Source organism: Ascidiella aspersa, chromosome 4, assembly GCF_963924565.1.
Source record: "Ascidiella aspersa chromosome 4, kaAscAspe10.2, whole genome shotgun sequence".
NCBI classification, from domain to species: domain Eukaryota; kingdom Metazoa; phylum Chordata; class Ascidiacea; order Phlebobranchia; family Ascidiidae; genus Ascidiella; species Ascidiella aspersa.
In genome coordinates, this window is record NC_139450.1 from 11,534,048 (window position 1) to 11,559,525 (window position 25,478).

A 25,478-nucleotide genomic window follows, 5' to 3' on the forward strand; every position below is an offset into this window, starting at 1 on the left:
ATGGCGAGCGACTTGAGCAGCAGAAGCAGCATGAATAATGGATCGGGGGCGCTGTCCTCTTCTCGCCAGACGAAAGGCGACGAAGCCAATGGTCGCTCGGACCGCGGGGAAAACGCCGCCGTCGTCGCCGATGCTGCGTATGACTTGGACGCGAAGCGGCGAACCGACGAAGCCGGTCGATCCGAGTTGCCGCGTATCGAGGAAGTTAACATCGCCGATGGCTTGGGCGACTCGGAGACAGGCTGGAGTGACATCGAGAGCGACGAGGAGTCATCCAACCAGCAGCAAAGCTTCGAGGAGTTCGCACGCCACCACAGCTCGCACAAGATATTTAACAACGACGATCATAATGTGTCGCCCGTCAAGTCGCCGCGCTCTATCCTTCCGCTTTTCCGCAAGCGGGCGCGGAGCCCTACACCAGTCGACGGTGCGCCGCCGCTGATCTTCCAGCTTCCAGCCGTTTCTGCCTTGCCGAAATCCCACAGCGGCGATCAGTGTAAGTCGGCGCCGCAGAGTCCGCGCGGAGGCTCGCCCAAGAAGCGCGCCTGCCAGAAGGAGGTCTGCGCGTCGCCCAAGGAAGTAGTCAGCCGCTCGCGCTCGCTGGAAAACTACGGCAAAAAGGCACCGCTGTCGCTTCACACGCCGCAAGTACACCGGTCGTCCACCGGTTGGACCAAGCGATTTTTCTCGCCCCCTTCGATTATTTTGACCCAACCGCCGCGCGCCAAGCGATCGAACCCCAACTCACCCGACACGGATCCCGAGCGGTCCCCGTCCACCGACTGGAAGGCCCCGTTTGATTTCGGCCTTGGCAAGCTGCGCCGGGGATCCCCTTGTTCCGGCCCCCGGAAGCTGCAGTTCCAGCACGGCAAGGGTTCGGTGGTCGCCGACGACGAGTTTCAGTGGAAGAAGCCGGTAACTAGTCACCGACGCACCTGCTTAGGTTTCATTTCAGGAGCGTTTATGATCGATACTATATTTTCCAAGGTTTACGGTTTCCAACCGAGAACTGAACATCATTTTGTTGCGCTCAGAAACTCAACAAAATCAAAATTGCCATAGTTTTATATTTTAAAGTTGTCATAACGCAGGCGCAACGGTTCTTTAACTGGTGTCCATGGAACCCTTGGGGGCCTGCGAACTAGTTTTAGGGGGTCCATGAAGGCCTACTTGAAATATTAGTGTATATGTAAGAAGTAATATTTTTTCTAAAGAAAACAGTGATTAAAAATAACACGGTTTCGCACTGAATTCCTTAAGACTCCATTTCACCTTCACATTTTTGGACCGAAATCAGACGATTTATGTTTATGGAGTGTATTTGTACTGTGACGTCAATTTATCCCGTCATTTTTGATTTTTTTGCCGACCGTGGTCCACGCCAGGCCAAAGAAAGTTTTCAGGGTCCTCGGTAAAAAAAGTTTAAGAACCCCTGGCATAACGAGACCTTAATGTCACAATGTAGTTCACAATTTTAAACGCTTTGTGGGTTTACTTAACTGATTTTTTTTCTGTATCACACTTTTGCTTGTTTACGCCAGTCCAGTTTCGACATCCGACATACGATTGACAAATTCTAAATTGAGTATAGTCCTTTGTCGCTATCCTGTATTGTGACGTAATGTTGAGGGTGTGCTATTACACCACCGTGTCTCGGCCACTCAAGCTATTGCGATCGCTTGACGCTCGTACAAAACTGGGGTTTACAGGAAACGCCACCAGTTACACATTTACACGCTGTTAGGGCCAAATGCGCTGGTTAGTTGAGGTTTTTGAGGTTGCTTGGTCACGTTTCAAAGCTAAAGCGTACAGAGCAAACCCTGAAGGGTTCTCTGTTGACCGGCTGTGTTTGGTCTTTGTTCGTTTAGTCAAGAACAGTGTTATGCGTGTTACGGTGTAAGGACTGTTCATTGTATAGTTTCTAGCCAAGCTTATTGTTGTCGTCTTTCAGCTTTAATATTAGCTTACGTCTTTAAGGTCTTGCAGTAGATATTATTGATCAGACTGCAATCAAAGTTAGATGTTGCCGCTCAAGCATGAAACACAAATTGACGGTGATTTAAATTTCTGTTTTTGCTTATTCTTCCCGCTCTTTCATTTGAACTATTTTAGAAAAACGTAAAAATGTCTACCCGACAACGAATTACTTTATTCGTTGAACTTGTAAGTAGGATTTCCGATAATATCGGATGTAGCAAATACTCGACCGAATGTATTACCGGTACTCGTCCGATATTATACAGGTAATGGTAGTGATTTAATGGCAATATGCGTTTCTGTCAAAAAGAACAACATTTTAACTTAGCGTTTTTAACTTAAAAGGTAAGTTTCAAGAAAGAGTTTCTTATGCCTAAAACACATTTTTGCCAAATAACCAGGAAAACGTTTCGTATGTACGTTTTATTTTATTTTGCTTAATTGACTGTGGTCATGAGTGACGTCATGGAATACTTCAAAACCTTCGAGATCCGCCTTCTTTGTAAACCATTAGCAGCAGACCTTTCGCTTTTCTTGTCCATCGGATCGTAAAGATATGACATGTCTCGGCAGACGATCGATAAATTTTCGCGCCGTGATTTTAGGTTTAATTCAGTTCTTTATCTCCAAACCTAATCTTGGCGTTATTTATGAACTTTTGCAACGTAAAAACAAACAATAAAGTACAAAAAGTAGTTATAGCACAGGATGAGAAAATGCCCTTGATTATCTTGTCAAGCTGTGCTTTACCAAATGGAGTTTAACAAACGTACTAGTTCTGTAGTAGTGTAGTACATGCCAAACTGATATTCAATTGGGCTCTTTTATTTTAGTGTTTTTCTTTTTTATTTTGTTGTGAAATATAAAACATACTATCAACATTTGACTTTACTCACGCTGAAATAGATAGATTTATGTACACAACGTACTGTATTTTAAGACATTCGTGCAGAAAAACATGCTCGTCCACTAAACGCGGCTTCCTCTGTAAAAATTGTGGTAAAGGTCTTAATTGTAGCAAAAGGTTGTCTCAACGAGTTGCTTATGCATATATATCTGTTTCTATCGCGCAGAGCGCCAACACCAACGATCGTACGTCCGCGGCCGACAACCGCTCTTCGACAGGCTCCACGCATTCCGCCACCCTTCCAGCAGGACTGTTGCTCACCGAGACCATCATCCAACCCTCGGCCGCCCCCGTTCTTGGCGCAGGTATGGAGCGCGACTCGTTCGTGTTTTTTCAGTCTTGCGGATATATAGCAGAAATAGGCTACTTATTTGGCGTCGGTGCAAATGCTGTGTTGCGGTCGGAAGTCGGAACATATGTTTTTATGCCAGCACTTCATACATTTCTCAATTGAGACTCTTAATCATCTACGTGTATTGTATGATTTCGGCAACTGAAAAGTTGCCTAAGTTTAAGTAAAATTACGCATGTGGTTTTAATATAAAAGTCCAAAGCAAGTTTACCCTCCTGGAAAAACATAAAACGCAAAAAGGGCGCTCTGCTTTATAGATGTTGCCGTTACACATAAACAAGTAGTTGCTTGTGCTTTATGGATTAATCATATCTTTTTGAAAATCTAACTGGTTGCACGTAAAAACGACAGGGAAAGCGTTATAGGCCAGGAAAAGAAACGACAATATCGTGTTATATATAGTCAGACTTAGCTTGATCCGACAATGACACCATGCCATTTTTACAACCCTGACGCAAACGCACAAGCTGACGTAACAGGAACAAGGAAGTATAACAAGCCGGGGATTTCCTTGTTATTGCAACAGGGGTCGTGACTATTTTAGTGACACCTGTCACTACTACCTGTCAGTGACAGGTGTCAGTAAACTACTGACAGTTTGAGCCCAAACTGTCACTACTACTGCCAGCTGTCAGTAGGGTGACATACGGCTGCTTTGAGACTAGTGACAGGTAAATGTTCTGTAGTGACAGGTAAAGTTTCATAACGTCCTGTCACTACAACATTACAGTTTTTTTTATAGCAGAACGAAACTTTGAAGGAATAGTATTGATAATTTACTTTGATAGAAGTGCTGGTTATCGCATCCCAGATCACATTAGTACGAAAAATGTGAATACTATTTGTTAGCAAGGTAGTAAACTCTCGCAGTGACAGTTCAGCCGATGTGAACAACTTTTAACAGCCTGTCACTATGGATTTAGCCTATTTTAGTCAAACAACATGTGTTTTCAACTTTGATATTATGCAGTGGCACTGTCACGACAATATTTATCTTGCTTTTGCAGTTTAATACAACTTTGTAACTACATTATTCTGTAGTGACAGGTAAACAAAAACTTTTATCAGCCTGTCACTCTAATATTTAGCTTGCTTTTGCAGTTTAATACAACTTTGTAACTACATTATTCTGTAGTGACAGGTAAACAAAAACTTTTATCAGCCTGTCACTCTAATATTTAGCTTGCTTTTGCAGTTCAATACAACTTTGTAAATACAATATTCTGTAATGACAGGCAACTGTGGAAAGTATGGCAAGTGCACCCACAAGTTACCTTTCAAAAGTGCACTTCTAAACTAATCGAAACTGCACCCCACATACGTTTACAGTGCAATGTATGCAATACAGAGAGTTTTGGAAAATCATAAAGTGCACCCCAAGTGTACTTTTTTGACGTTTGTTGCACCCGGTCACCCGGATTTTTTCGGCAGTGCACCTGCGAGATTTCTCTCAATGCACATGTGTCAAGCTCAAGAATAAACTGTACCGGTATGCATTATAATAAATCTGCTGCTGCCTACCGTTTGACGATCTCAGTAAAGATTACCTAATTGATTTGAGATTAAGAGTTATTACGCATTGATAAGAATTTTGATGCTACTGCAAACAAACATCACCATTCTTGGTAAAAAGCAAGCGATTAGTTTCGGCATGGCACTTTGGGTCAACTCTCGCTAAAAACCTCTGGCCCTCTTCCCTTCCCTGCAGATGGTGTATCTTGTCTTTATTTAGTATTATGTCAATTGTTGATTCTGTTATTATTCGTTATGGTCCATGAAATAAAAGAATAGCTACACCATTTAACTTTGTTTATTGAAAGGTAAAAGAGTTGGTTAACACTACTATAGTGCATAATTTCAAACAGAAAAACATATACATAATGACAAAATGTTAGTGTAATCAGTTCAAGGGCATTTTGGATAACATCATATTTATTAAATCACGACCCCTGTTGGTATTACCAGCGTCTGTCATAAACACAACATGTAAATGAACAAATTTAATAAATTTAAATCGCTCTTCTGGTTAAAACGAGAGTGCGTTATGAACAAATTTAGTTTGGGTTTCTTTCATAAACTTCGAAGTACCAAGATTATTAAAAAAAATGTTAGAGTCATTACACAAACAACTGCTTAGGTGGGTCCTGTAAAGTTGAATAGTTGTGCATGCTCTTCTTATCTGATTGAATTTTGTTAGTATTCTTCAGACTAAAAGTAGTGGCCAGACCTTCCTACAAATACATAATGCAAAATTAGAGGTTTGTTTTACAGATATATCAGTATATAAGGATAGTTGTTTATTTACAATTAAATAACAGCTAAAACTTCGTTTTACAGTTTAGGAAATTAAATGGTACTATTATACCTTTATTTATGTGCCTTGATGTACAGCAGCGGCTTAACCTCTTCTAGTCAACCACCACCTAGTTTCACAAAAAAAGTCTCAATTTAATGTTGATTATTTGAGCCGAGCTGATTTTCAATTTATATGTAGTTTAATTTACAACGATAAATTGCAATATTATTCAATTTGAAATAATTTTTCAAATTCCCATTAAAAGCTGGAAAATAAACAAACCTTGTCATTCCATGATACAAACAAAGTTTTGGTAGTAACCAAGCACTTTAAGAAAGCCAAACTCGATAACTTAGACCAGGATCATCATTCAAGGGATTGGGAATGCTTTGTAAAACAAATTCAGCTTGATTTGCTCCAACTGGATAAAATAAAATGACAACAACAGTATCACTGCATTGTCATTCAAATCTTGATCAGAAAAATATTTAAAATTAGTTCATACTGTCAATCTAAAAAAGCATTTTAAATGAAATGTGAAAAAATAATAAAAAACAAGATAATACTAAAAAACACAATATTAGATTAACCAAACCTTTTTGATTAGGTTTTACTAAAAGAACAAATTATTTTACCCAAGTAATTTCAAAATAACTATTCAGACATATTTTGAACAAGCATAAAAATGGCACTTACCATATAACTAATTAATCCAAATTAAAAGCAGTGGTATGAATGAAGTTTACAGTTACCAAACCCTAGTTAATTAATTCTAAAACAAACAGGGAATCAAATTATTGCAACAAACCTATTTGGAGATAAACCAACTTACCAAATGAATATTATCACTGTTACAAAACTGAAGTTTTACATTTGGTAATATCCTATCAAGGTATATAACATGACTCTGTTCAATACCATAAAATGCAAAAAAATCCAAACTCTATAGTGACAGGCTGCTGAAAATATTTCTGTAAATTATGATTGATTATTAGTTATATTTTAACTTCTAAATGGTAATGTAAACATAAACATCCTATCTAAGCATAGCCTTACGATAATCTTATAAAAGTTACAATGAACTAAAAAAACAAGCTAAATATCATATTGAGAGGCTACTAAAATTATGCTGTTGTACCTGTCACTGCAGAATATTACTCTTGAAACACATATTTTCTTATTTCAATCTTATAAAGATATTATTAACATAAATAAAAAAATGAGGACAGTTACATTAAACTGCAAAAAATTAGCTAAATATCGTAGTGACAGGCTGGTCAAGTGCTTTTGCAATTTTACCTGTCACCGCACAATATTGAAACTTAAAACAGATATTTCCTACTTTTTTATTAAAATATGATAATTATACAGTCTCATTAGGGTATAACATAACTACAATATCACAAAAGTTGTATTAAACTGCAAAAACTAGCTAAATATAATAGTGACAGGCTGCTAATAAAGTGTTTCTGATTTTTACCTGTCACTGTAGAATATCGACATTTAAAACACATGTTTATCCTACTTTTTAGTGAAATATATTACCTATAATAGTATTGAGGTATAGCATTACTATAAACTGATAAAAGTTGCAGTAAGCCGCAAATAAGAGCTAAATTTCATAGTGACAGGCTGGTAATAAAGTGTTTTTGTTTTTTACCTGTCACTGTAGAATATCGACATTTAAAACACATGTTTTCCCTACTTTTTAGTGAAATATATTACCTATAATAGTATTGAGGTATAGCATTACTATAAACTGATAAAAGTTGCAGTAAGCCGCAAATAAGAGCTAAATTTCATAGTGACAGGCTGTTAAAAGTTGTTCGCATCGGCTGAACTGCACTGCGAGAGTTTACTACCTTCCTAACGGATAGTATTCACCTTTTTCGTACTGATGTGATATGGGATGCAATAACCAGCACTTCTATCAAAGTAAATTATCAATACTATTCCTTCAAAGTTTCGTTTTACTATAAAAAAAACTGTAATATTGTAGTGACAGGACGTTAAGAAACTTTACCTGTCACTACAGAACATTTACCTGACACTAGTCTCAAAGCAGCCGTATGTCACCCTACTGACAGCTGGCAGTAGTAGTGACAGTTTGGGCTCAAACTGTCAGTAGTTTACTGACACCTGTCACTGACAGGTAGTAGTGACAGGTGTCACTAAAAAAGTCACGACCCCTCCTCTGTTATTGCACCGATTGCCACAATAACAAACGGAGAAAACTGCACATTCAACGCTCCTTACGCCGAAATAAGCCTAACGCTCAGTTTAGCTAGGCCAAAATTTGCCGAAACGGAGCTTTGTTAAATATTATAAAATAAATATAAAAACAAATTAAAATTAAAATTAAAATTAAAACATGCTGTAAAAAATCTGCCACTATTTTTGGCTAGGTTTTTTTAAAGAAAAATTGTTTATTTCAAACCAATTACCGGTCCTCGTTAGCAGTGGACTTTTGATTTTTCACCTGATGAACTCATTTTGTTTCCTTAACTAATGGTGGGCCCCATTAATTTTGAAAGCACACCAAACAAGAAAGTATGGTACATTTCTCACTTATTTAAACATATACTTAGAACTACTTACCTAACAGAACCTCAAACGAACTTTAGAAAAGTGTTAAGCGGACTCTTAAAACTTACCCACAAACCCCAGGCAGGGAGTTGCGTCCCATTGGAGAACCATTACCAGAAAGTTACGCATACCCCATTACAGGAACCACTGATATTGTTAAACGCTGTCAAAACGTATGGCGACATGGCGTGTTGCTGTTTTGCTTTCAGCGCAACGCATACACAATGGGCGCAGGTGTTTCTTGCAGCCTCGGCATTAACGCCAACTGCCGCCGCGACGAATTGGTCAGAGTAATTGTTTGTTCTATTGTAGGCGCGCCTGCTTGCAATGCTCCGATTCCGTCCCGGGGGTATGCGCATCCATTGCTCCACCCGTTTTCACATGCTCATTTTCTAACTATAGGTTTTTTTTCGTTTAACAAGAAACCAAGAGAGTTTGTTTTTTCAGCATGTTGCCATTATTGATTTTCGGAAAACCGAAAAATTGCTGTGAATGTGGTTCTAACCCCGGCATTGACGAATTATGCGCCGCGCATGCTGGCCACTTTTCCTATCACGTACATGTCACGCAACAAAGGTGACTGATTGCGGTGACCGGCTGTGTAATGCGGAATGACGTGGTTACTGCCTGTAATGTGCTGTAATTTAAACACAAAGTGGAAACGTAATGTTTTGTTCCACCGTTCAAAAAATAAATAAATAAATCAAAACGTCTATACACGTTACTGTACTTGGAGCGCTTGTTTTTTTTATTTTCTTACGAAGTGGGCGACGAGATAGGTTAACTGACCAAACTAACCTACAGTGTTTTTTGTTACCAAATAATTTTAAGATTCAATTGCTTGGCGCGCAATTCTGCCCCAAGTGCCGGAGATAGAATACGACGTTATGCAACAGCTTTCCTACGCATATCCTGTTTTTACATTCGGCTACATCTTTAAACGGGCGTTTTTAACCGCTAGTAGTTTTAAAATTTACGACTAGTTTTTGTCAGTATATTTTGCTTCATAATTAAACAACGTTGGCAACTTAAGTGCTTAACTCACAACATATGTTGTAATTTTCGTGAAGTTAATCTAGGGCGGGGGTGTCCAACAAGCGGCACGCGTGCCAAATGTGGCACGCGACCAAATAAAAAATGGCACGCAAGCCCCCTAAATTACTTAATTTGCTATTCAGCCAATTGTAAAAAAATACCTATTTTTTATACAGTAAATTGCCATTGTTTATTCACAATATAAAACAATCGCTGCAATCACGACAACTAACAATTACTTCTAATACTACAACATTATATTGTAGTGGAGGCTAGCATTCACATAACTATGAAGTTTGGTGATAAGAAACAACAAGCAAAAGTCAGCTCACCGACGGACATTTAGATGCAGTAATGCGCACTGTTGCACGTTTTTATATTTGTAACAAAACGCTTTTATTGTTAGAAAGAATTATATTACTAAACTTTGGCACGGGAAGAAATTATAGAATAAAATTTGGCACGCCGGCATGTTTGAGTTGGACACCCCTGATCTAGGGTCCGTGGACCCCTCCCTTTGGGTTGCATGGCTTAAAATATGAAATAAATCTCTTAAAAGAAATAAAATTTATTGAAAAAGTGGTGTGACCTTCTCATTCACTGTAATTAGACTCGATTTCAGATATTTTTACATTTTTTGTTAGAATAATCCGGCATGATCCTGAATTCTACTTGTTTTATGACGTCATCTCTGAAAAAAGTCGTGCCCCCTGTTGTACGCGAAATAATTTTAGCGGTCCGTGTCAAAACAGTGTAACCCCTGCTATAGGTATGAGTAATTTACGACACATTTTCATGGCATTTAACTTGTTGTATTTCCGGCGCAGTAAATCAAACACAACTGTTGGCCCTGTTGGGTGATAAGTTCGTAAAGTTCATAACTCAATTAAACATAGCGAAAGTCTTTTCCTACTTACATCACCCTTACAGTAACATGCTCAAATCGAAACAGTGAGTCAACGCCATTCCACTTTTAGGTATTGTCTATTGTTTGGTGGCGACAAAGGCTCAGCGCAAACACATGTTTTGCACCACAAGAAAACGAAGCCAGCAATCATTTTGTCGTTTACCCTCGAATATGAATAATGCATGCCTAAGTCAAGTCTTTTACCCGTCGTACGTATTTTAAATCCGCAAAACCATTTTCGCATCACCACGTTTTCAAAACTTTTTCGTGTCTTTGAAAGTGCATTGGTTGCATTTATTTCGTCTGTACCTGACCTATAGCGGTTACTTAAATTTTCTTACAGTTGACCGAATACTCCATGTTCTCAAATTACTTTTCATACTTTTTGACTCCCGTTATAATTATTTTAAATTATACATACCACAAGTTCGAATGTTTTTGTCTGAAATCTGTTGCTTGCCCTGAGACAATAAGTTGGTAAAATCATTACATTTCATTTCATAATGCGGTTTTCTCAAGTACAATAGGTTCGCGTAATTTAAATTTATTAAGTTTGAAAATAATCGTGAAATTGTTGCAACTGAGCAGTGTTAAGTTGCTGTATACTTACACTGAGCATCAAGACAAAATTCTGTTTTAAAAAATTAAAACGAATACCCGCCCTTCGACGTAAAACGCCACTTAACTTCACTCTGTTTGTCGCTCAGAAAATCACCTAAACGCAAGCTTGGCATCGTACGACACTGTGGACGGCTCCCCGGGCCCCGACCACCAACGAAACCGTAATTCCGTTGAGCTCGAGCACGTCCAGCAGAAGATACTACGTATCAGGTCAGTTCTCCGAACCGTATGACACGTGTTCTATGACGTAATACACCTGGAAAGTTGACTTTAGGTCTAGCTGAAAAAAGGTTTTGTGCGAACCAGACATCTGCAAAAATAGTCTGTATACAATATTCGAATATGGGTCATAGCCCCACATACAACCCAGTGATGTAATATTTTTATCCTAGATCGTAACAGTAAATGTTTTTTTAAAGTTTTTTTTTATTGTATATGATGGCGTAGCCTGGTGAAAGCAATTTGTGAGGATCGACTAGTCTAGTACGTACAAGTTCTTGTAAAATGCTCCACGTCTGGGAACGCTCCTTCAAGTGGCTCGGTGAAGCTCAACCGAGTAAATACTTACAGGGTCACGCCTTTTTCCAAACCAACAACCACCCCGATCAGAGTAAATACTCCACCGTGTTACGTGCGAAGCGTGTTCAAATACGAAGCGCATTGCACGTAGCTGTACATTGTATCATTTCATGACACACACACATCCAGAAACCGATACGGAGAAATCAACCGAAAAAATACCAGCTCGTTGACCCACGTCATAAAAGCGTCTGTAATGCGGAAGGCGAAAGTGTTGCAAGAACGCAGACAGGGGGTTATGACATATTGCATGACCCATCGTTCCTATGTGCGCTAAAACCGCAAGTAGCGCCGTTATTATATTACTGCGAAAATACGGCATCGCGAAATGAATTTCCGTTAACCAACTTCTCCGAAATCTATATCAAAGGACAGCTAGCCATTCCTCTCGATTAGATATCGTCGTTTATATTTCGCAGTCTTAGGTATTAGGCTTGTAATGCCTCCTATTTGTGCAGAGCGCCGTTTTTATATAATTTCATAAGACCACTTGTTATTTTTGACAGCATGATACCACGAACGAAGGCATCTCGAAAATGTATTACAGCGAAACGTTTTTCCGCGGTAGTTCTTTTTTTACTGTTAGTTGCTCGTACGGTTTTATTTCTATTACATTCGTTTAAGGATGCCCTATATTTTAGGCAAAAAGTTCACCCGTTTGATTCCATGCTAAATGACGTCGTGCTAGTAAAAAAACGACTTTGATGAATTTGAAATCGGCAGCGGTCAATTTACCAGGTTGTAAAACCACAATTGCTTCATCGTTAAACATTTACGTTATTAACATTCTATTTGTTGACATTATTTAAAGAGTTTATGAAGTTTAATACGCTACTACGTTAATGGCAAACCACAGCCGAAATACCTCTTGTCCATTTAGTTTAGGATCTCAATCAATATTAATATCCGTCAGCTTGAAGTATAGATAATATTATTCGGATGCGGGATCAAACCAATGTAAAAACCAGATGTCCCTAGTTTAGACTTGATCATAAAATAACCTTACAGAAACTGTTGCTGCCAGGCATAGTAATATAAATAAGAAAACAGCTTCTCTGGTAATTGTAATACTTTACCAACGCTTCGCCGAATGATTCACCCTGACGAAGGCGACTTGCAAAGGTTTCCGAAACGTTTGGTAAAGAATAAAGAGACCTTTTCCGTGATTTTTAGCGAGGCAATCAAGCTGGAGCAAGTGACGCGTGACGACAACGTGGCCGAGTACTTGAAGCTGTCGGAAAACGCCGACAAGCAGCAGGCTGGAAGGATCAAGACCGTGTTCGAGAAGAAGAACCAGAAGTCGAGCGCCACCATCAGCCAGGTAAATTGCGTTGTATCCGGCGTGTCAACACGGGACGTGGCGTTGTTTTTCACAGATGTGCGCAAAAACACTTTTTTTAGAATGTGCGCACATTTCAAAATCCCTTCAGCACATTTTTGAGATTATCTTAAAATTTCACATTCTGAAAAAAAGAGCGCTCATTGTGGAAAAAAGTGCGCCCATTTTTGAAGTTACTTTAAATTGTGCGCACACCTTTTGCACATTTCCGCGTGCTCATTTTTCTGCACATTGTGCAAAAAATGCTCGCTTTTCCGTCTCTGGCGTGTTGCTCGTTCGCGTTTGGTTTACATCATAATCTTCGGCGGCAGGCGGCGTAATTGAGCTTTGCGCAACAGTAGGAAACTCTTTCCCGCCGTTTCAATGTGATATTTGCTAAGCAAGTCTTGTGCTTGGCAATGTCTTACTTAACGTTTCCAACTTTTTCACCTAATAAACTATAAGCGTTTGTGTTTGTAGGGTTTTGTATTATCGTTGAAAGATTGATTACTTCAATTTGATGCCCCATTTGGGTTTTGTCGTGACTTGATGTTGAAATTCGTTGCTGATATATATTTAAAAATGACGTCACCTTTTTACTATTAGTCGAGTGGTGAAGGGTGTCTTTAAATATTTGTAATTTCACAACTGTATTGCAGTAAACGACAGACATAATAAAAAGTTTGGGCTTTATATTCCAACCGTAAAACAGTTATCCGTATTGATACAATAATTAAATAAAAAATCACGAAGGCTTTATGCAAAATATTGTGTACCCCATAAAAACTGAAATTCACGAGCTTATAAAAAGGAACGCTACCAGCCAAAAACAAATTTACTTGGGTATGCAGCTATGCTAAGTATGCGAGTTTTTTTTAAAGCATATTCACAACAGCCTTAAGTATGCACTATGCAGGCTACATTGTACATCAACCTACGTTCTCCTATTTATATTTAGATGTCCAACGGACATACATCTTGTGTTGATCTTAAACAAATTACGTTCGCTGTGATCATTTTCCTTCCTTGTGGTATGCCAAGCAACGTTGCTTCAGACCGTTACGTTTGTTGTGCCTACTTTCTTAACGCGTCGCAAAAATATGACAGTTGATACTTTGCTGACACAGTTTGCAACTTTTGAAGCGCTGCAAGATACAAAAATTCGCCACGTGTCCAATGCAATTGGCATTCCGGGATCATTTCTACAGACGCGTGGGAACCATAAACTTAATGCTTAGCCTGAACATCTCTTTTTAGGCAATTTAGATGACTTGAAAATAAAATTGATGTTTAAAAGGTATAGGTCTTGAGACGACGGAATTCTCTCAATGTCTGTATTTCACGATTCTAAATACATTGCTTTAACTAAAACGGTATTTTTACCTTGGCCATCGAACTCAATTGATTATTATTTGTTTTGTTTTTTCGGTAATATATATATTTTTTTCTTCCTCAATAGAGCTGCAGACAGAATATTACAAAAACCTACATTGGTCTTTATAATTAATATAATCATGTACAACCCCCGTCGCACAAAACAGACTGAACTTATACAATTGGATCGCACATTTTCTTGTCGCGATAAAAGCTTTATCAAAGCTCTGGTTGGATGATTGTTATTATTTTTTAAGGGAAATAATATTTGATCTAGTTTGTACGAGTTAATACTTTTGCGAACTTGATCAGTGTACGCGATATATATCTACTATACGCGATAGTTATCTTCATATTGTACGATAATGTCGGCTAGCGTCCGAAAACCGATACTACACGGTTGTTGCATTGCGTCGATCCGATTACTAATTTGCGTGTTTTTGACGATCGGATTACTAATATAGATAAAGAAATTTTTATTTCTAAATAAGAAAGTTACAGAGATTATGGTAAAGATATTTGGTTAAAAATTAATTTTGCTATTATGGACTTTATATTAACGTTAAACCAAGGAATGGCGAAATACAACGGTAAACGGTTGTCTACTGTTCCCGATAGCTTTACAAATGAGTTTCCCCGTCAGTTGCTACCATTTAAAACTACCAGTTATTTTGAAAAGGTAATTTGTTTGTTCGTTTTAATATCTGGTTTCAGTTTTCATTACAGTCCTAAAAAGACTTGGTGCTTTTATTGCACTAAACGTGTAACTGTAATTAGACGAGAGTTCTGAGATGTGTATTAAAGTATTCGTGCCACAGTGACATCTGCATTTACGTACATTATTTGTAGGTTTTCTTGTTTAACACCAACATTCGCACGCCATTGTGTATAACTTGACAGTAAAAAGTGAAATGGCGCTGGAGGTATGCAAAAAACCGTCCTGCTTTTCTACAAACGCGATAGTCCCATACCTGTTTAAAAATGAAAATTGAAACCTACTCATATAACCTGTAACATGTTACTGGCGAACAACATAAAAATGGCCTACTTTACTAAAAGCGCAACTAGCACCGAACTGTAGGATATTGCGAAGGAGAAAGGTAATTTAATTTGTTTGATACTCGGGAACTTAAACTCGACTAATTGAGCCTAATTCATTCAATGTTTACTGGAGGCTGCGCTCAGAAAGTGCTTGCCACTTCCAAAGCGCCCCACAAACAACCGAGGCACCCACTTTAGTTGCCTACGTAGACCGGTAACAGTGTTCTGCTGTTCGCAGTAGCACACTTGCAAAGGACCGCGTTCTTTTCAGAGCACGCAATACCACCTCTGACGTGCACTGTTGTCACGTTGGGAATTGACGGCCCATGTCGACGCCGCGATGATATTAATTATTGAGTCACCGCCGCCTATGAAACGCGAATCAGATTCGCCCTGTCCTTTCTTAATCAGCCTAGCCGCGTCGAAACCCATTTTGATGTTTAGTAGGGCTCTGTCGGACAGCTGTGTATCGCACGTTGTAGTTAAGTCCCGGACTAAGGCTTCCTGTACAGAAACCCGATGCAAGTGCGGCATTTAAAAGTTAGTGGTTCAACGCATGCGCCTAGTCGAAACAGGAAATTGTTCGCGCTTAAATTCATATGAGGCCACGCTTTTCTGTCTGGAGGCCTCGGTGAAAGCTGTCATTAACAAAATAACCGTTATTTCAGAGCAGAATGGTCGGCTCATATTAATTAAGTAAAGTGAGGAAGTCGGTATCTTTGCAGTCCGCTTCTACCACACAGCTTACATAACTTCGATTTATCGGACATATACCTCTCTTGAGTCTTGCTGTGCCGCCGCGGGCCAGTCCTTTTAGCGCTTCTCTGTAGATGCGATTCCAGTTTCGAGTTATGCCGCTCGGGCTAGGTCCAGAAGTAGAACAGCAAGTTCCAGGTAAAAGTTTGCCGGATGTAGGGCAGCTCACAGCTGTTTTCTCGATATTTCGAAGTATGTTTGTTAGAGTTATGTAGGCAGCATACACTGCAAAGTGTAGTTTATTTTCAATTATTTAAATATAATTTGATGTGGTTATAATGAATGCGACAAATAGCCGTTGAAAAAATCAGTAACTTTTTTAAAAGTAAGATAGAAAATAAACAGCGGCAATGCTGTAATTTCTAATTAAAAATCCCCTTTAAAGCGATTCTACCGAAGTAAGCAAATGCAGCCATAATGCAAAATAACCATTTTACGAGCGACATGACAGCAATTCCGATTGCCTTCACTTATTGCGTTTTAGGAATGAAATCGATTTTTTGCCCGAAAGCCGCACTAAGTGATGGCCAAACATGCGAATACCGACGACCTGTCACAATAGATTTGCGCACATTGGCAAACAGACAAAACGATAAACGTCATCAGTTGGCTCAAACAATTATTTTATATTTGCCTTCGCTTTACTGACTGTAAAGGTAAATGTTTTGTAGCACCCAGTCAGTTGCTACTGTTCAGATTCGGAAATGGTTGTTCAGAATATCGCGCTGTGCGAGTGTCTGTCTAGTTAAGGAACGCTATTCAGCCGGCTTAGTAGTGGCTTCGGCTGAGGAATGAAACGTGCAAGTTTAGACTGCAACAAAGATGGCCACCGAAGCGGTGACTGTACGGCGGCAAAGCCTGAGGTCGCGCACCACAAAACGCATGGTATGTTAAATAGGTTCTGGACAGAACGCTCTGGTTTCAAAAAGAGCTGTTGCTGGTAAGCTTTTGTTACATATAGTTTTTGGACAGAATGCTTTGTTGTTGGTTTTCCACCTAAAAAAAAGTAGTGTACGAAAAGCTAATATGTAGGTTGCCTCGAGTGTGGATGGGAAGTATCCCGTAATATGGGTGGGAATTGCTTGTAGGGCGCTTTCGAAGCTAGGTGGTTGAGTACGTCGCGTTCTTGGGGATTACATATTGAAGTACCAGGATTATTTCGTAATGCGTTTGCGGATTATCGGCCTGTTTGCGCTTTTTTAAGAAAATTCGAGTGTGACCTTACCTATTACAAGACTTCACCTTGTTTTGTTTTAATATTGCTTCAATGATTACCTGTTCCGAAATGATTTTAATAGTATTTTTGTCGATGTATTCCTTATTATTTCACCTAATTGCTATATTCCAGTTAAGAAAGGTCACAGTGTTCTGTTAACGTTACAGTTATGGCCGCCGACTCATAACCTACATAACCGAGCGATACTTACAAATCCTTATCTGAAATTATGTGACGTCACACGTTTTTGCTCATGACAAGTGCCTGTCAACCACCCATCAAATACAATTGCTAACGTGAACCGGTCTGTGATGACACCCTTTCTATGCATAACTGCATTTCTTACAGATGTTAAAAAAGGTCGCCATTTTGACCTAAAAATGGTGAAACCGGATCCACTTCTATGGTCTAATTTCACCGTTTCTAAGTTTACTCATGAATGTGTCACATCGATTACGTCACTATACAAGTGGTTAGTTGGGCTTCGCATAAAAAAGTGTCCTCCTATGTCAAAACACATTTTGGCCTGTATGAAGAAATCTGCTGATTTGACAAGTTAAAAAAACACGCAGTGCTTCACATTAAATTCTTTAGTATTATTTATTTCAAAACATTTTTTAGTTTAGTGTTATATTTATGTAAATTTAATCTCTGGAAAATAGGAAAGTAAAAATAAGCCTACGATATAACGTTTGACTTATAATATCAACAAACATTATTTGGCATGCTCGCTCTCTTTGATATGTATATTTTTCTAGACCTTTATATTTTTTAACAATACAACGTAGCACCGTAATATAAGTAACTCGGATATTTATTATTTCTCTAAAAGCCTCTTACTCAGACATTCGGGAAACCCAGCTTGACCAATCCTTTCCTAACAAGTTTGAGCTCTGGAATTTCAGTATTTTATCATTGATTATTTATCGTTAATACCTTCTGATTAAAGGTTTCGATAATAGTTTCTATTTGGCTTGTCAAACATTTTCGAAATACAATATGATGCCATTTCTTTTCCACCTGACCTATATTATTAAATTTCATTAACAAACAAGGACGAAGCACTTCATTATGAATGATTTGTGTTTTATTACCAGCAAGTAAATGGTCGCTTGATGAGAAGTCATTCATCATATACACATGCTTTCCGCTTTTTATCGTGGCTATAGTACTGTTTTTTGTTAATTTGCCCCTGATGTGACGTAACGTCAATTCGATCTCATTACAACGAATACAATGTGTGCCTGCACGTATATTATAGTAACTGTGTTAACCAATAACAATCTAAAATATTAAGGCTTTTTGGCGGTTTTAAACGAACTTACGGGTATGTCTGGCGTAAAAAACTTGATAGATTGTTGTCTCACATAACCGTGGCGTATTTTTGAACTTTTCCAGCTGCAAAAGAAACTCGATTCCTATCACCGCCGCTTGCGGGAGCTGGAGAGCAATAGCGGAGGTCGTCAGAGTCGACTGGGTTTGCGTGACGTCGGCGCCAACCTTGCGGACAGCGTGCGGCAAGTTAGCAAGGTGAGAAGGACAGACGTGATTCAAATCTATTTATACAAGTGTAATTTAGCTCGGGTAATTACGTAGCCATTTTTTGATTTATTACAAACTACAATAGATGTAAATCAAAGAGAACAGAAGTTCCATTTCTAATGTTAAATCAACAAAAAGTGTTTAAGTACTGTTGACAAATATTTTGGGTAAATACGATATTTTGAATAATTTTGGCATTTTATTCCAAACCTTACCATCGATTTTCTGCTTGGCCTTACATTTTAATTTTGCGATTTGAACTTTTAAATAAATACGCTACATATATGTAACATTTACTTTAAAAAAAAAGGTGTAATTAAAAGTACTAGTCAAGTCTTTTCCATGCTAGATTAAATTCTTTTTTGTTCAAAAAAACGTCAAAAAGGGATAATAATAAAATAAATAATCGTGTAAGTAAACTTGTAGAGCTACTTTCCATTCATTCAATGATGACTTATTTTCCACTTGTTCTGAAATACGTTTTGGTTTTTAGGGTTCACACTCGCCCACCGCAGTATCACATCGAAATTATCACGTTGTGTTACTTTGAGATTTTCAGTCAGTCAGGAATTTTCTTAACACCTTTCCTCTCGTTGCCAGGCAACCCAGAATGCAGCGGGCGCGATCGTGGCAAAGCCAAAGGACATCGCGTATAAATTAAAGAACAAATTCGGCAGCGCCGATAACCTAAGTACGATGCGGTATGACGACGACCCAAACGACGGTAAGTGGACGAAGTCTTTTCTCTTTTGTGTGAAACTGTTGCCTTGTGTCGTTTTTTGTTTTATGCGGCAAAATAAGGCTTGTCGCGGCCTGCTTTCGAACGTTTTATGTTCATGCTATTTTACAAACCATAGGTTTTGCCAAACTACAAGTCCGATTTTAAAGGTTATTAATTTAGAAATTAATGTTTTGGGCAAAATTTGTTAAAAATATTTAACTGTATTAAAGGCATCCATAATGTTCTTTTCAAACATAGCATAAAAAACACCTATCTGCTGGGAAAAGATTAATTATCTACACTGTTGCGTTATATACCACAAGTGGCTAAAATTTTAGGCGAAACTAACCCAATAGCTCGTCCGTTCGCAGAATTCGTTCGTTACGGCAGTGCCGATGACGTCAGTTCCACGTCAGAGTCAATCGAAATGGCCGGCGGCGCCTCGAATGCCCTTGGCCACGATGACCTGGGACAGCCCCTGTTCGGGGCTGTCCCGGAAAGCCCCACGAGCGCTGCCTCGCGCAAAATCGCCCAGCAAGAAGAGGTCAACGCCCTTGCCAGAGACCTGCTGTCCGTGCAAGCCGAACTAACGGTGAGTAGGATTTTTTGTATAGAGTAGAGGTTCCTAAACTTTTGTAAAAAAATTTCCTGGTTGACCGTTGCAATTATTTTGACATTTCTCGGCCCTATTAAAAATTTAAGGATCAGTTGTTCTATGTTTCTTGTAGTAAACTAGTGCAGTCGCGATCCTTTCTAATGTAACAACTTTCTACCTAATGCGAACGACTTGCTGGTAGCAGGTAGTAGGCCTACAGCATAGTAGATGCTTTCTAATGTCAAAAGAGACATCATAAAACACGCTATATTATCGAATTAATAAGCATAAATAAAGACTAATAATGATGACAGATATAGTGTTTAAAACAAAGACTAATGTTTAAAAACATTCGCTAAAGCCTAATGTTGAAAAACTGACGAATTTTTCCCCGGACCCTCCGAAACTGCCGTACGGACCCCAGTTGATCCGCGGACCCCAATTTGGGAACCGCTGGTACAGATCCATCATGCTTATATAATTTATCAAAAATATTTGAACCATCGTTTTTGTGGTAAAATGCTTTAAACTTTCTGTGACCTGATATCCGTATAAACCAAACTAAATGATTTTATCGAACCATCAGTTATATGCGGTTAAAACCTGTAAATACACCATATGGTTTTTATAAGCTAAAACACTTTGGGAAGTAAGGAATCTCCCGCACACTATAAAATGTAAAATAAATATTGTTGTTTTCGTATCAGATGATCTTAAGACTGTTTGTAAAAACAGATAAAACATACAATCATTTCTTAAAGTTTTACAGAACTATATATTTATATATATGTATATATATATATGTTTTTAAAAACGGACTTAAGATTGTGTTTTTATATGAGAAGCAATAAAGTTGACAACAACCCTTTGCTTCCTTTTGCCAGGCGACGCAACGAACTCACAACCAGCTGCAGTCGGAGTGGGAGTTGTGGAAAAATCACGCGAGGGACGAAACCTCCTCGCTTCTCTCCAGCGCCTTGCAAGAGGAAAGGTTTCGGTATGTTAATCTTGAATGTCAGGCTCTTGTGTTTTAAAGCGTGTTGAAATACGAAACCAATTAAATAAGGTCGAGCGGTTAAAAATAAATTAACGTACTTGTCAGTTTAGATCACACTACTTCACAGCCCAAGTTTTTATAAAAAAAATTGTTTTAATTTGTTTTCTACATGCCGTGAGATATGTATTGTTTGAGGGCAAACGTCGCTCACGAATTGGTCAGGTTTAAAGGGCTATGCCCTAAATATCTAAAATATAAGGCGTACTCCACAATAACTATAGCGGTTTGAAAGAATGGTCGTAGCTCCTGGTTTAAACAAACCATTTAATTTGTAGCAATATGTACAGCTTTTTAATCGTTTTTTTTTTTTGTAAAAACGAAAGTCGCAGATGTATGTTAAAAGCTTACCACAAAAGCTGTTGCGATTCTATTTGTGATCAAAGGTGCTAAAAACAGGGGGGAACCATAGCAGGCCCCGCAGTTTAAAGCGGTAATTTCACCTGGCTCAGCCTGCTTGTGTGAGAATCGCTCATATTGTATAGAAACATAAAATATATCTCTGATGCCTAATTTACTACGCGCCCGTGAAAACTGGTCGACAGGCAGGTGTAGATTCCAAGCTGGACTTTTTTTCGAACGAATTACTCAAACCTACCCATAGTTGATGTCGCTTATAACCAGCTTCCTTTTTTTCCACTCGCAGCTACGACCGCTTGGAAGAGCAGTTCAATGACCTAACCGAGCTGCACCAGCATGAGGTCACCATGCTGAAGCAGGAGCTAACCAGCATGGAGGAAAAAGTCGAATACCACGCGCGGGAGAGGGCAAGGGACGTCGAGGTTTGTTTAGGCGGGAAATTAGTCCACATTTTGCTCTGTATTGTTGCTGGTAACGCGCCGTTAACTCTATACGTATGGCTCACTAGCATGACTCCCTTTTTTAATGCAAACAGTGGCTTGAATATGGTGTGTTTTTAACATCGAGTAAATTGCTTTTGACGCAGTATTTCAGTACTGTCTGTCACAGCGTTTTACATTTTTGACCAAAATGATAAATTGCGTTCAGTTCTAAGTTGTGTAGTGAGTGACAATTCGTTTAAATGTTAACAAAGTAAGTTTAATGTGTTTAAAACCACGGAGAAATGAGATAACATTGGGCTTCGCCGAGACCTTAATTGACAGTTCATTTGCCAATAAATATATTTTAAAAGGGTCGCGATACAACTCATTGAACCCGGCCACGAATTCCCCTCGTGTATTCTAATATAAATCAGATCACATTTCAACTCCAGTCCTCTCAAGTTTCCCCGCGTAATCATCAGACAAACAGTCAAATCAATCAAAATTTATACTTACCTAAATCTTGTCGCCCATCTTCCGTCAGGAGGCGATAGAGAACTGCCAGACTCGCCTTGCCAAGATGGAGCTGCAGCAACAACAGCTGGTGTCGGTCGAGGGACTCGAGAACGCGAACGCGCGCGCCCTGCTCGGCAAGCTCATCAACCTTCTGCTCTCGGTGCTTGCTGTCGTACTCGTGTTCGTTTCCACCATCTCCGGCCTTATCACGCCGCTCATGCGATCGCCGGTAAGGGAATGAGTTTGTGTGTGTTTCATATGTGTCCATTGAAGGTATGTCGGATAAATATGCTGTTGCTACCAGGCATAGTATAATAAAAATAAGTTCTTCTGGTATATATTTGTTAAACCAACGTTTCGGCTTACTATTGGCAAAGCCTTCATCAGGGAATGACACACATGGCCAACAGGACGTAAAAATAAAATGACCCAAAGAAAAAAGAAGAATTATTATTGTATGTCGGATACTATTGTATTGTATTTGTTTATATATTGCCTAGAGTACAGATTGATATCGGGTGTCGTCCAGGATTCGATAATAATCGACAAATCCTTGTAGGTCGATATACCGTATGCGTATCACGTGTGAAGAAGTGAAGTATGTTTTATTGCGGAAAACCCTTGTAGTTTTGATTTCTGTTGAATGGCCGTCGTGAGTACAAGCAAGTAGCAACGCATTTCATGCAGCCTCGTCCGATTTTTTCCTTGCGGAACTTGTATAGCGCGTGTTTACTACCAAAACACCGGTTATAAGTTAACTCAGTAGCCACAATATGTAATTGCTGACTCTCCTCAATTTTAAGTGTTATTTGTAATCCGTTTGCTTTAAACACCCTTTTTATAAAGGTGTTCAAGTGATGATAAAGTTTGTCTGATATATTTTACGTTGTTTTAAGCTGCAGAAGCTGCAAATATATACATTTTACATGGTCTCCGATCTATGCGTCGCATACAAAGTTAGTTGAGTAACTAAAGCAACAAGGTCCAACTATAGTTTGCCATTACTTACTGTGGCATTCTTTAATTGTTGTATGATAATGTCGTTTAGCAAATGAAGGCCAAGTTCCATTTTTATTTGAAACCGTATTAGATTCTGACCCAGTTGTCTTTGAAAAGCAAGAACGGGTTTACTCTATGCTGCCACATATTTCTCGAAAACGCGCGCACTCATTGCTAATACGGCCCACTGTATTTTGCAGGCTCGCATGCTGTCGACCTTGGCGGCCATAATCGCATTCCTGGTGGCTTACAAGAACTGGACATTATTCGCGAATTGGTATTTCGAAGCGGCGAGGTAACGAACAGCCCTTTGGCTCCCTGCATTCATCAAAGTCGCCGACAGCAAGTCGTACGTTTGTCGCTGCATAAACGTTCTTCAATTCGCTCATATATCGCGCACTGTTTGCGGAACTCGTTGTTGTATTACTTTGGTACCAGTCTTCACACGAGTGTACCACGTTGAGAGTATACGCGCTTACTTTGACCGACTGTGCTGACTGTCATTTTGCACCGCTATTAAGAGCCATACGTCGCAGAAGTCTTTAGACGGCGCGTTTCAATTCGTATTTAGCCCTAATGTAGCGTCGCACTTGTTGTTTCCCCGCCATCTCCTTGCGTAAGGCGGGCAACGTAGGGCGTGTTTTAAAGCGGATACTTTTTTCTTAATGTATACCGAAGAACAAATATTTTCAACTTATGCTTGCCGGTACTTTTACCTTTCCACTGTTACCTGAAAAACAGTATCGCCGCTCCACGTGTGCGACAAGCCATTTCCCTTTTTACGCGAGCAGGCAATTGCTACTGACCTTGATTTCCGTTGCTTCGATTTTCATGTGAAGGGAAGCCTGTTTGGCGATAAACCTCTTTATGTCAGTTGCGAATTGAAACTTTCGTTGTCAGAAATCAAAATAAGCCGTTTATTTTGATACGGGTTAAAAATGGTACTGTAAAGATAAAACAAAGCTCCGAATACATATCGCAAAAGGGAGTAAGGGCACTTTGGGTGTCATTATCGCTAAGCTGGCTACCCTTGCGCCCACGACATTCGCGAGTAACTAAAGAAAACACAAAGATGTAGCTCTTAATACAAAAGTATGGTTCGTAGTATTTGAATGCTCTTCGATGGTTTGAATGAACTTGTTTTGTCCCTTTTCGTTAAAACCTTTTACTTCTGCTGCTTCTATTAAAGTTTAACTGTATACTTTAGTAAGACCAAAAACGCCTGAGCCGAGTTTCGTTGGTTGTGCTCGAAGCGCCTGAATGCAATTGTCATACTTGCAAACAGCACTTATTTTGTCCAGGTTCATCCACTTGTACCACTTAATCGCATTACCACAACAAAATAACTAAACTAGCTACCTGTCAACTAGCCGACAGTGAATCGAATATACTTCTCACAAAACAGTCATTATCAACGAAGGACTCGTTTTTGCGTGCTCTTACTGATACAGGTGCCCCACTGTGACCTATATATACGACAGCTGGTGGCGCCCTTAAGCCCGGCCCGAAATTGTTGCGTCACAGGTGCATATGCAATTTGTGTGTTGCGTTGGGGAAGACACAGTTTGTCGTTATTTCTGCGTCGCTTTTCCGACTCGCCAGTTTACTTACCTTCTTACGACCAAGTCGATTTCGCGCCCTGTCGCTTTCCGGCGCCGAATTATCTGTTGTTGTTTTTTTCGCTTGTTACTGCGTCGTTCGCAAGATTGCCGCCTATTCCCGATGCCTCGAATTACTTCTCAAATATATAGGAACACTAAACACGGATCTGTTTAGAATCTTCAGTAGAAAAAGAGTGGCCCAAATAAATGATAAAAGGAATCTTTCTTCTCAAATATGTTTTGGTATTGTCACAAATCCGTCTTCGTATCAAGAGCCCAATAAATTCGGGGGACGATGTATTTCAAAATTGCATTGTTGCTTGAAATGTAATTTAAATTATTAATATACTCGTGTCCAGAAAAAATAATACAATCAGCTGGCTATAAAGGCAGCTGCGTTCTGATTTGGATAGCTCTTATGGTTGGTCATTTTTATTACGTGCCAGAAGCAACGTTAACTTATTTCAATTTTTGGGTAAACGCTTTTTGGCGAAAACCAACTATAGATGTTTGACGAAACACATTTGTGCGGGTGCTTAAGCGTAACAATGCGGTTTCTGGATTTCGGTTTTGCCATTGGCATCGTAACAGTGTATTCTTTCATAGGAGTCCGCTATTATTTCATTGAAAGTGACATTTGCTCCATTGTAAGCCTTGGCTTTTTTCTTTGCTACCGTTTGGCAACAGATATATTTTTGTGTGT

The 25,478-nt window shown here is 39.2% G+C and overlaps 1 protein-coding gene and 1 long non-coding RNA gene across 2 annotated transcripts; one reads left to right on the forward strand and one right to left on the reverse strand.

The window, feature by feature from the left end:
- Positions 1-24,970, forward strand: LOC146147849 (transmembrane and coiled-coil domains protein 1-like). Its single transcript, XM_083387947.1, has 11 exons — positions 1-915; positions 3,051-3,189; positions 10,768-10,891; positions 12,434-12,581; positions 18,364-18,495; positions 19,108-19,231; positions 19,600-19,820; positions 20,708-20,820; positions 21,524-21,659; positions 22,204-22,404; positions 23,375-24,970. Exons 1-11 carry the CDS (start codon positions 1-3, stop codon positions 23,471-23,473), a joined length of 2,352 nt encoding a protein of 783 aa, XP_083244073.1. The 3' UTR covers positions 23,474-24,970.
- LOC146147850 (uncharacterized) lies at positions 5,031-6,299 on the reverse strand. The gene is made up of 4 exons (XR_014494788.1): positions 6,229-6,299; positions 5,815-5,953; positions 5,602-5,659; positions 5,031-5,467 (listed from the first exon to the last, which is right to left on the reverse strand). It is a non-coding gene; the product is annotated as an uncharacterized LOC146147850 (long non-coding RNA).
- Positions 24,971-25,478: the final 508 nt, after the last annotated feature.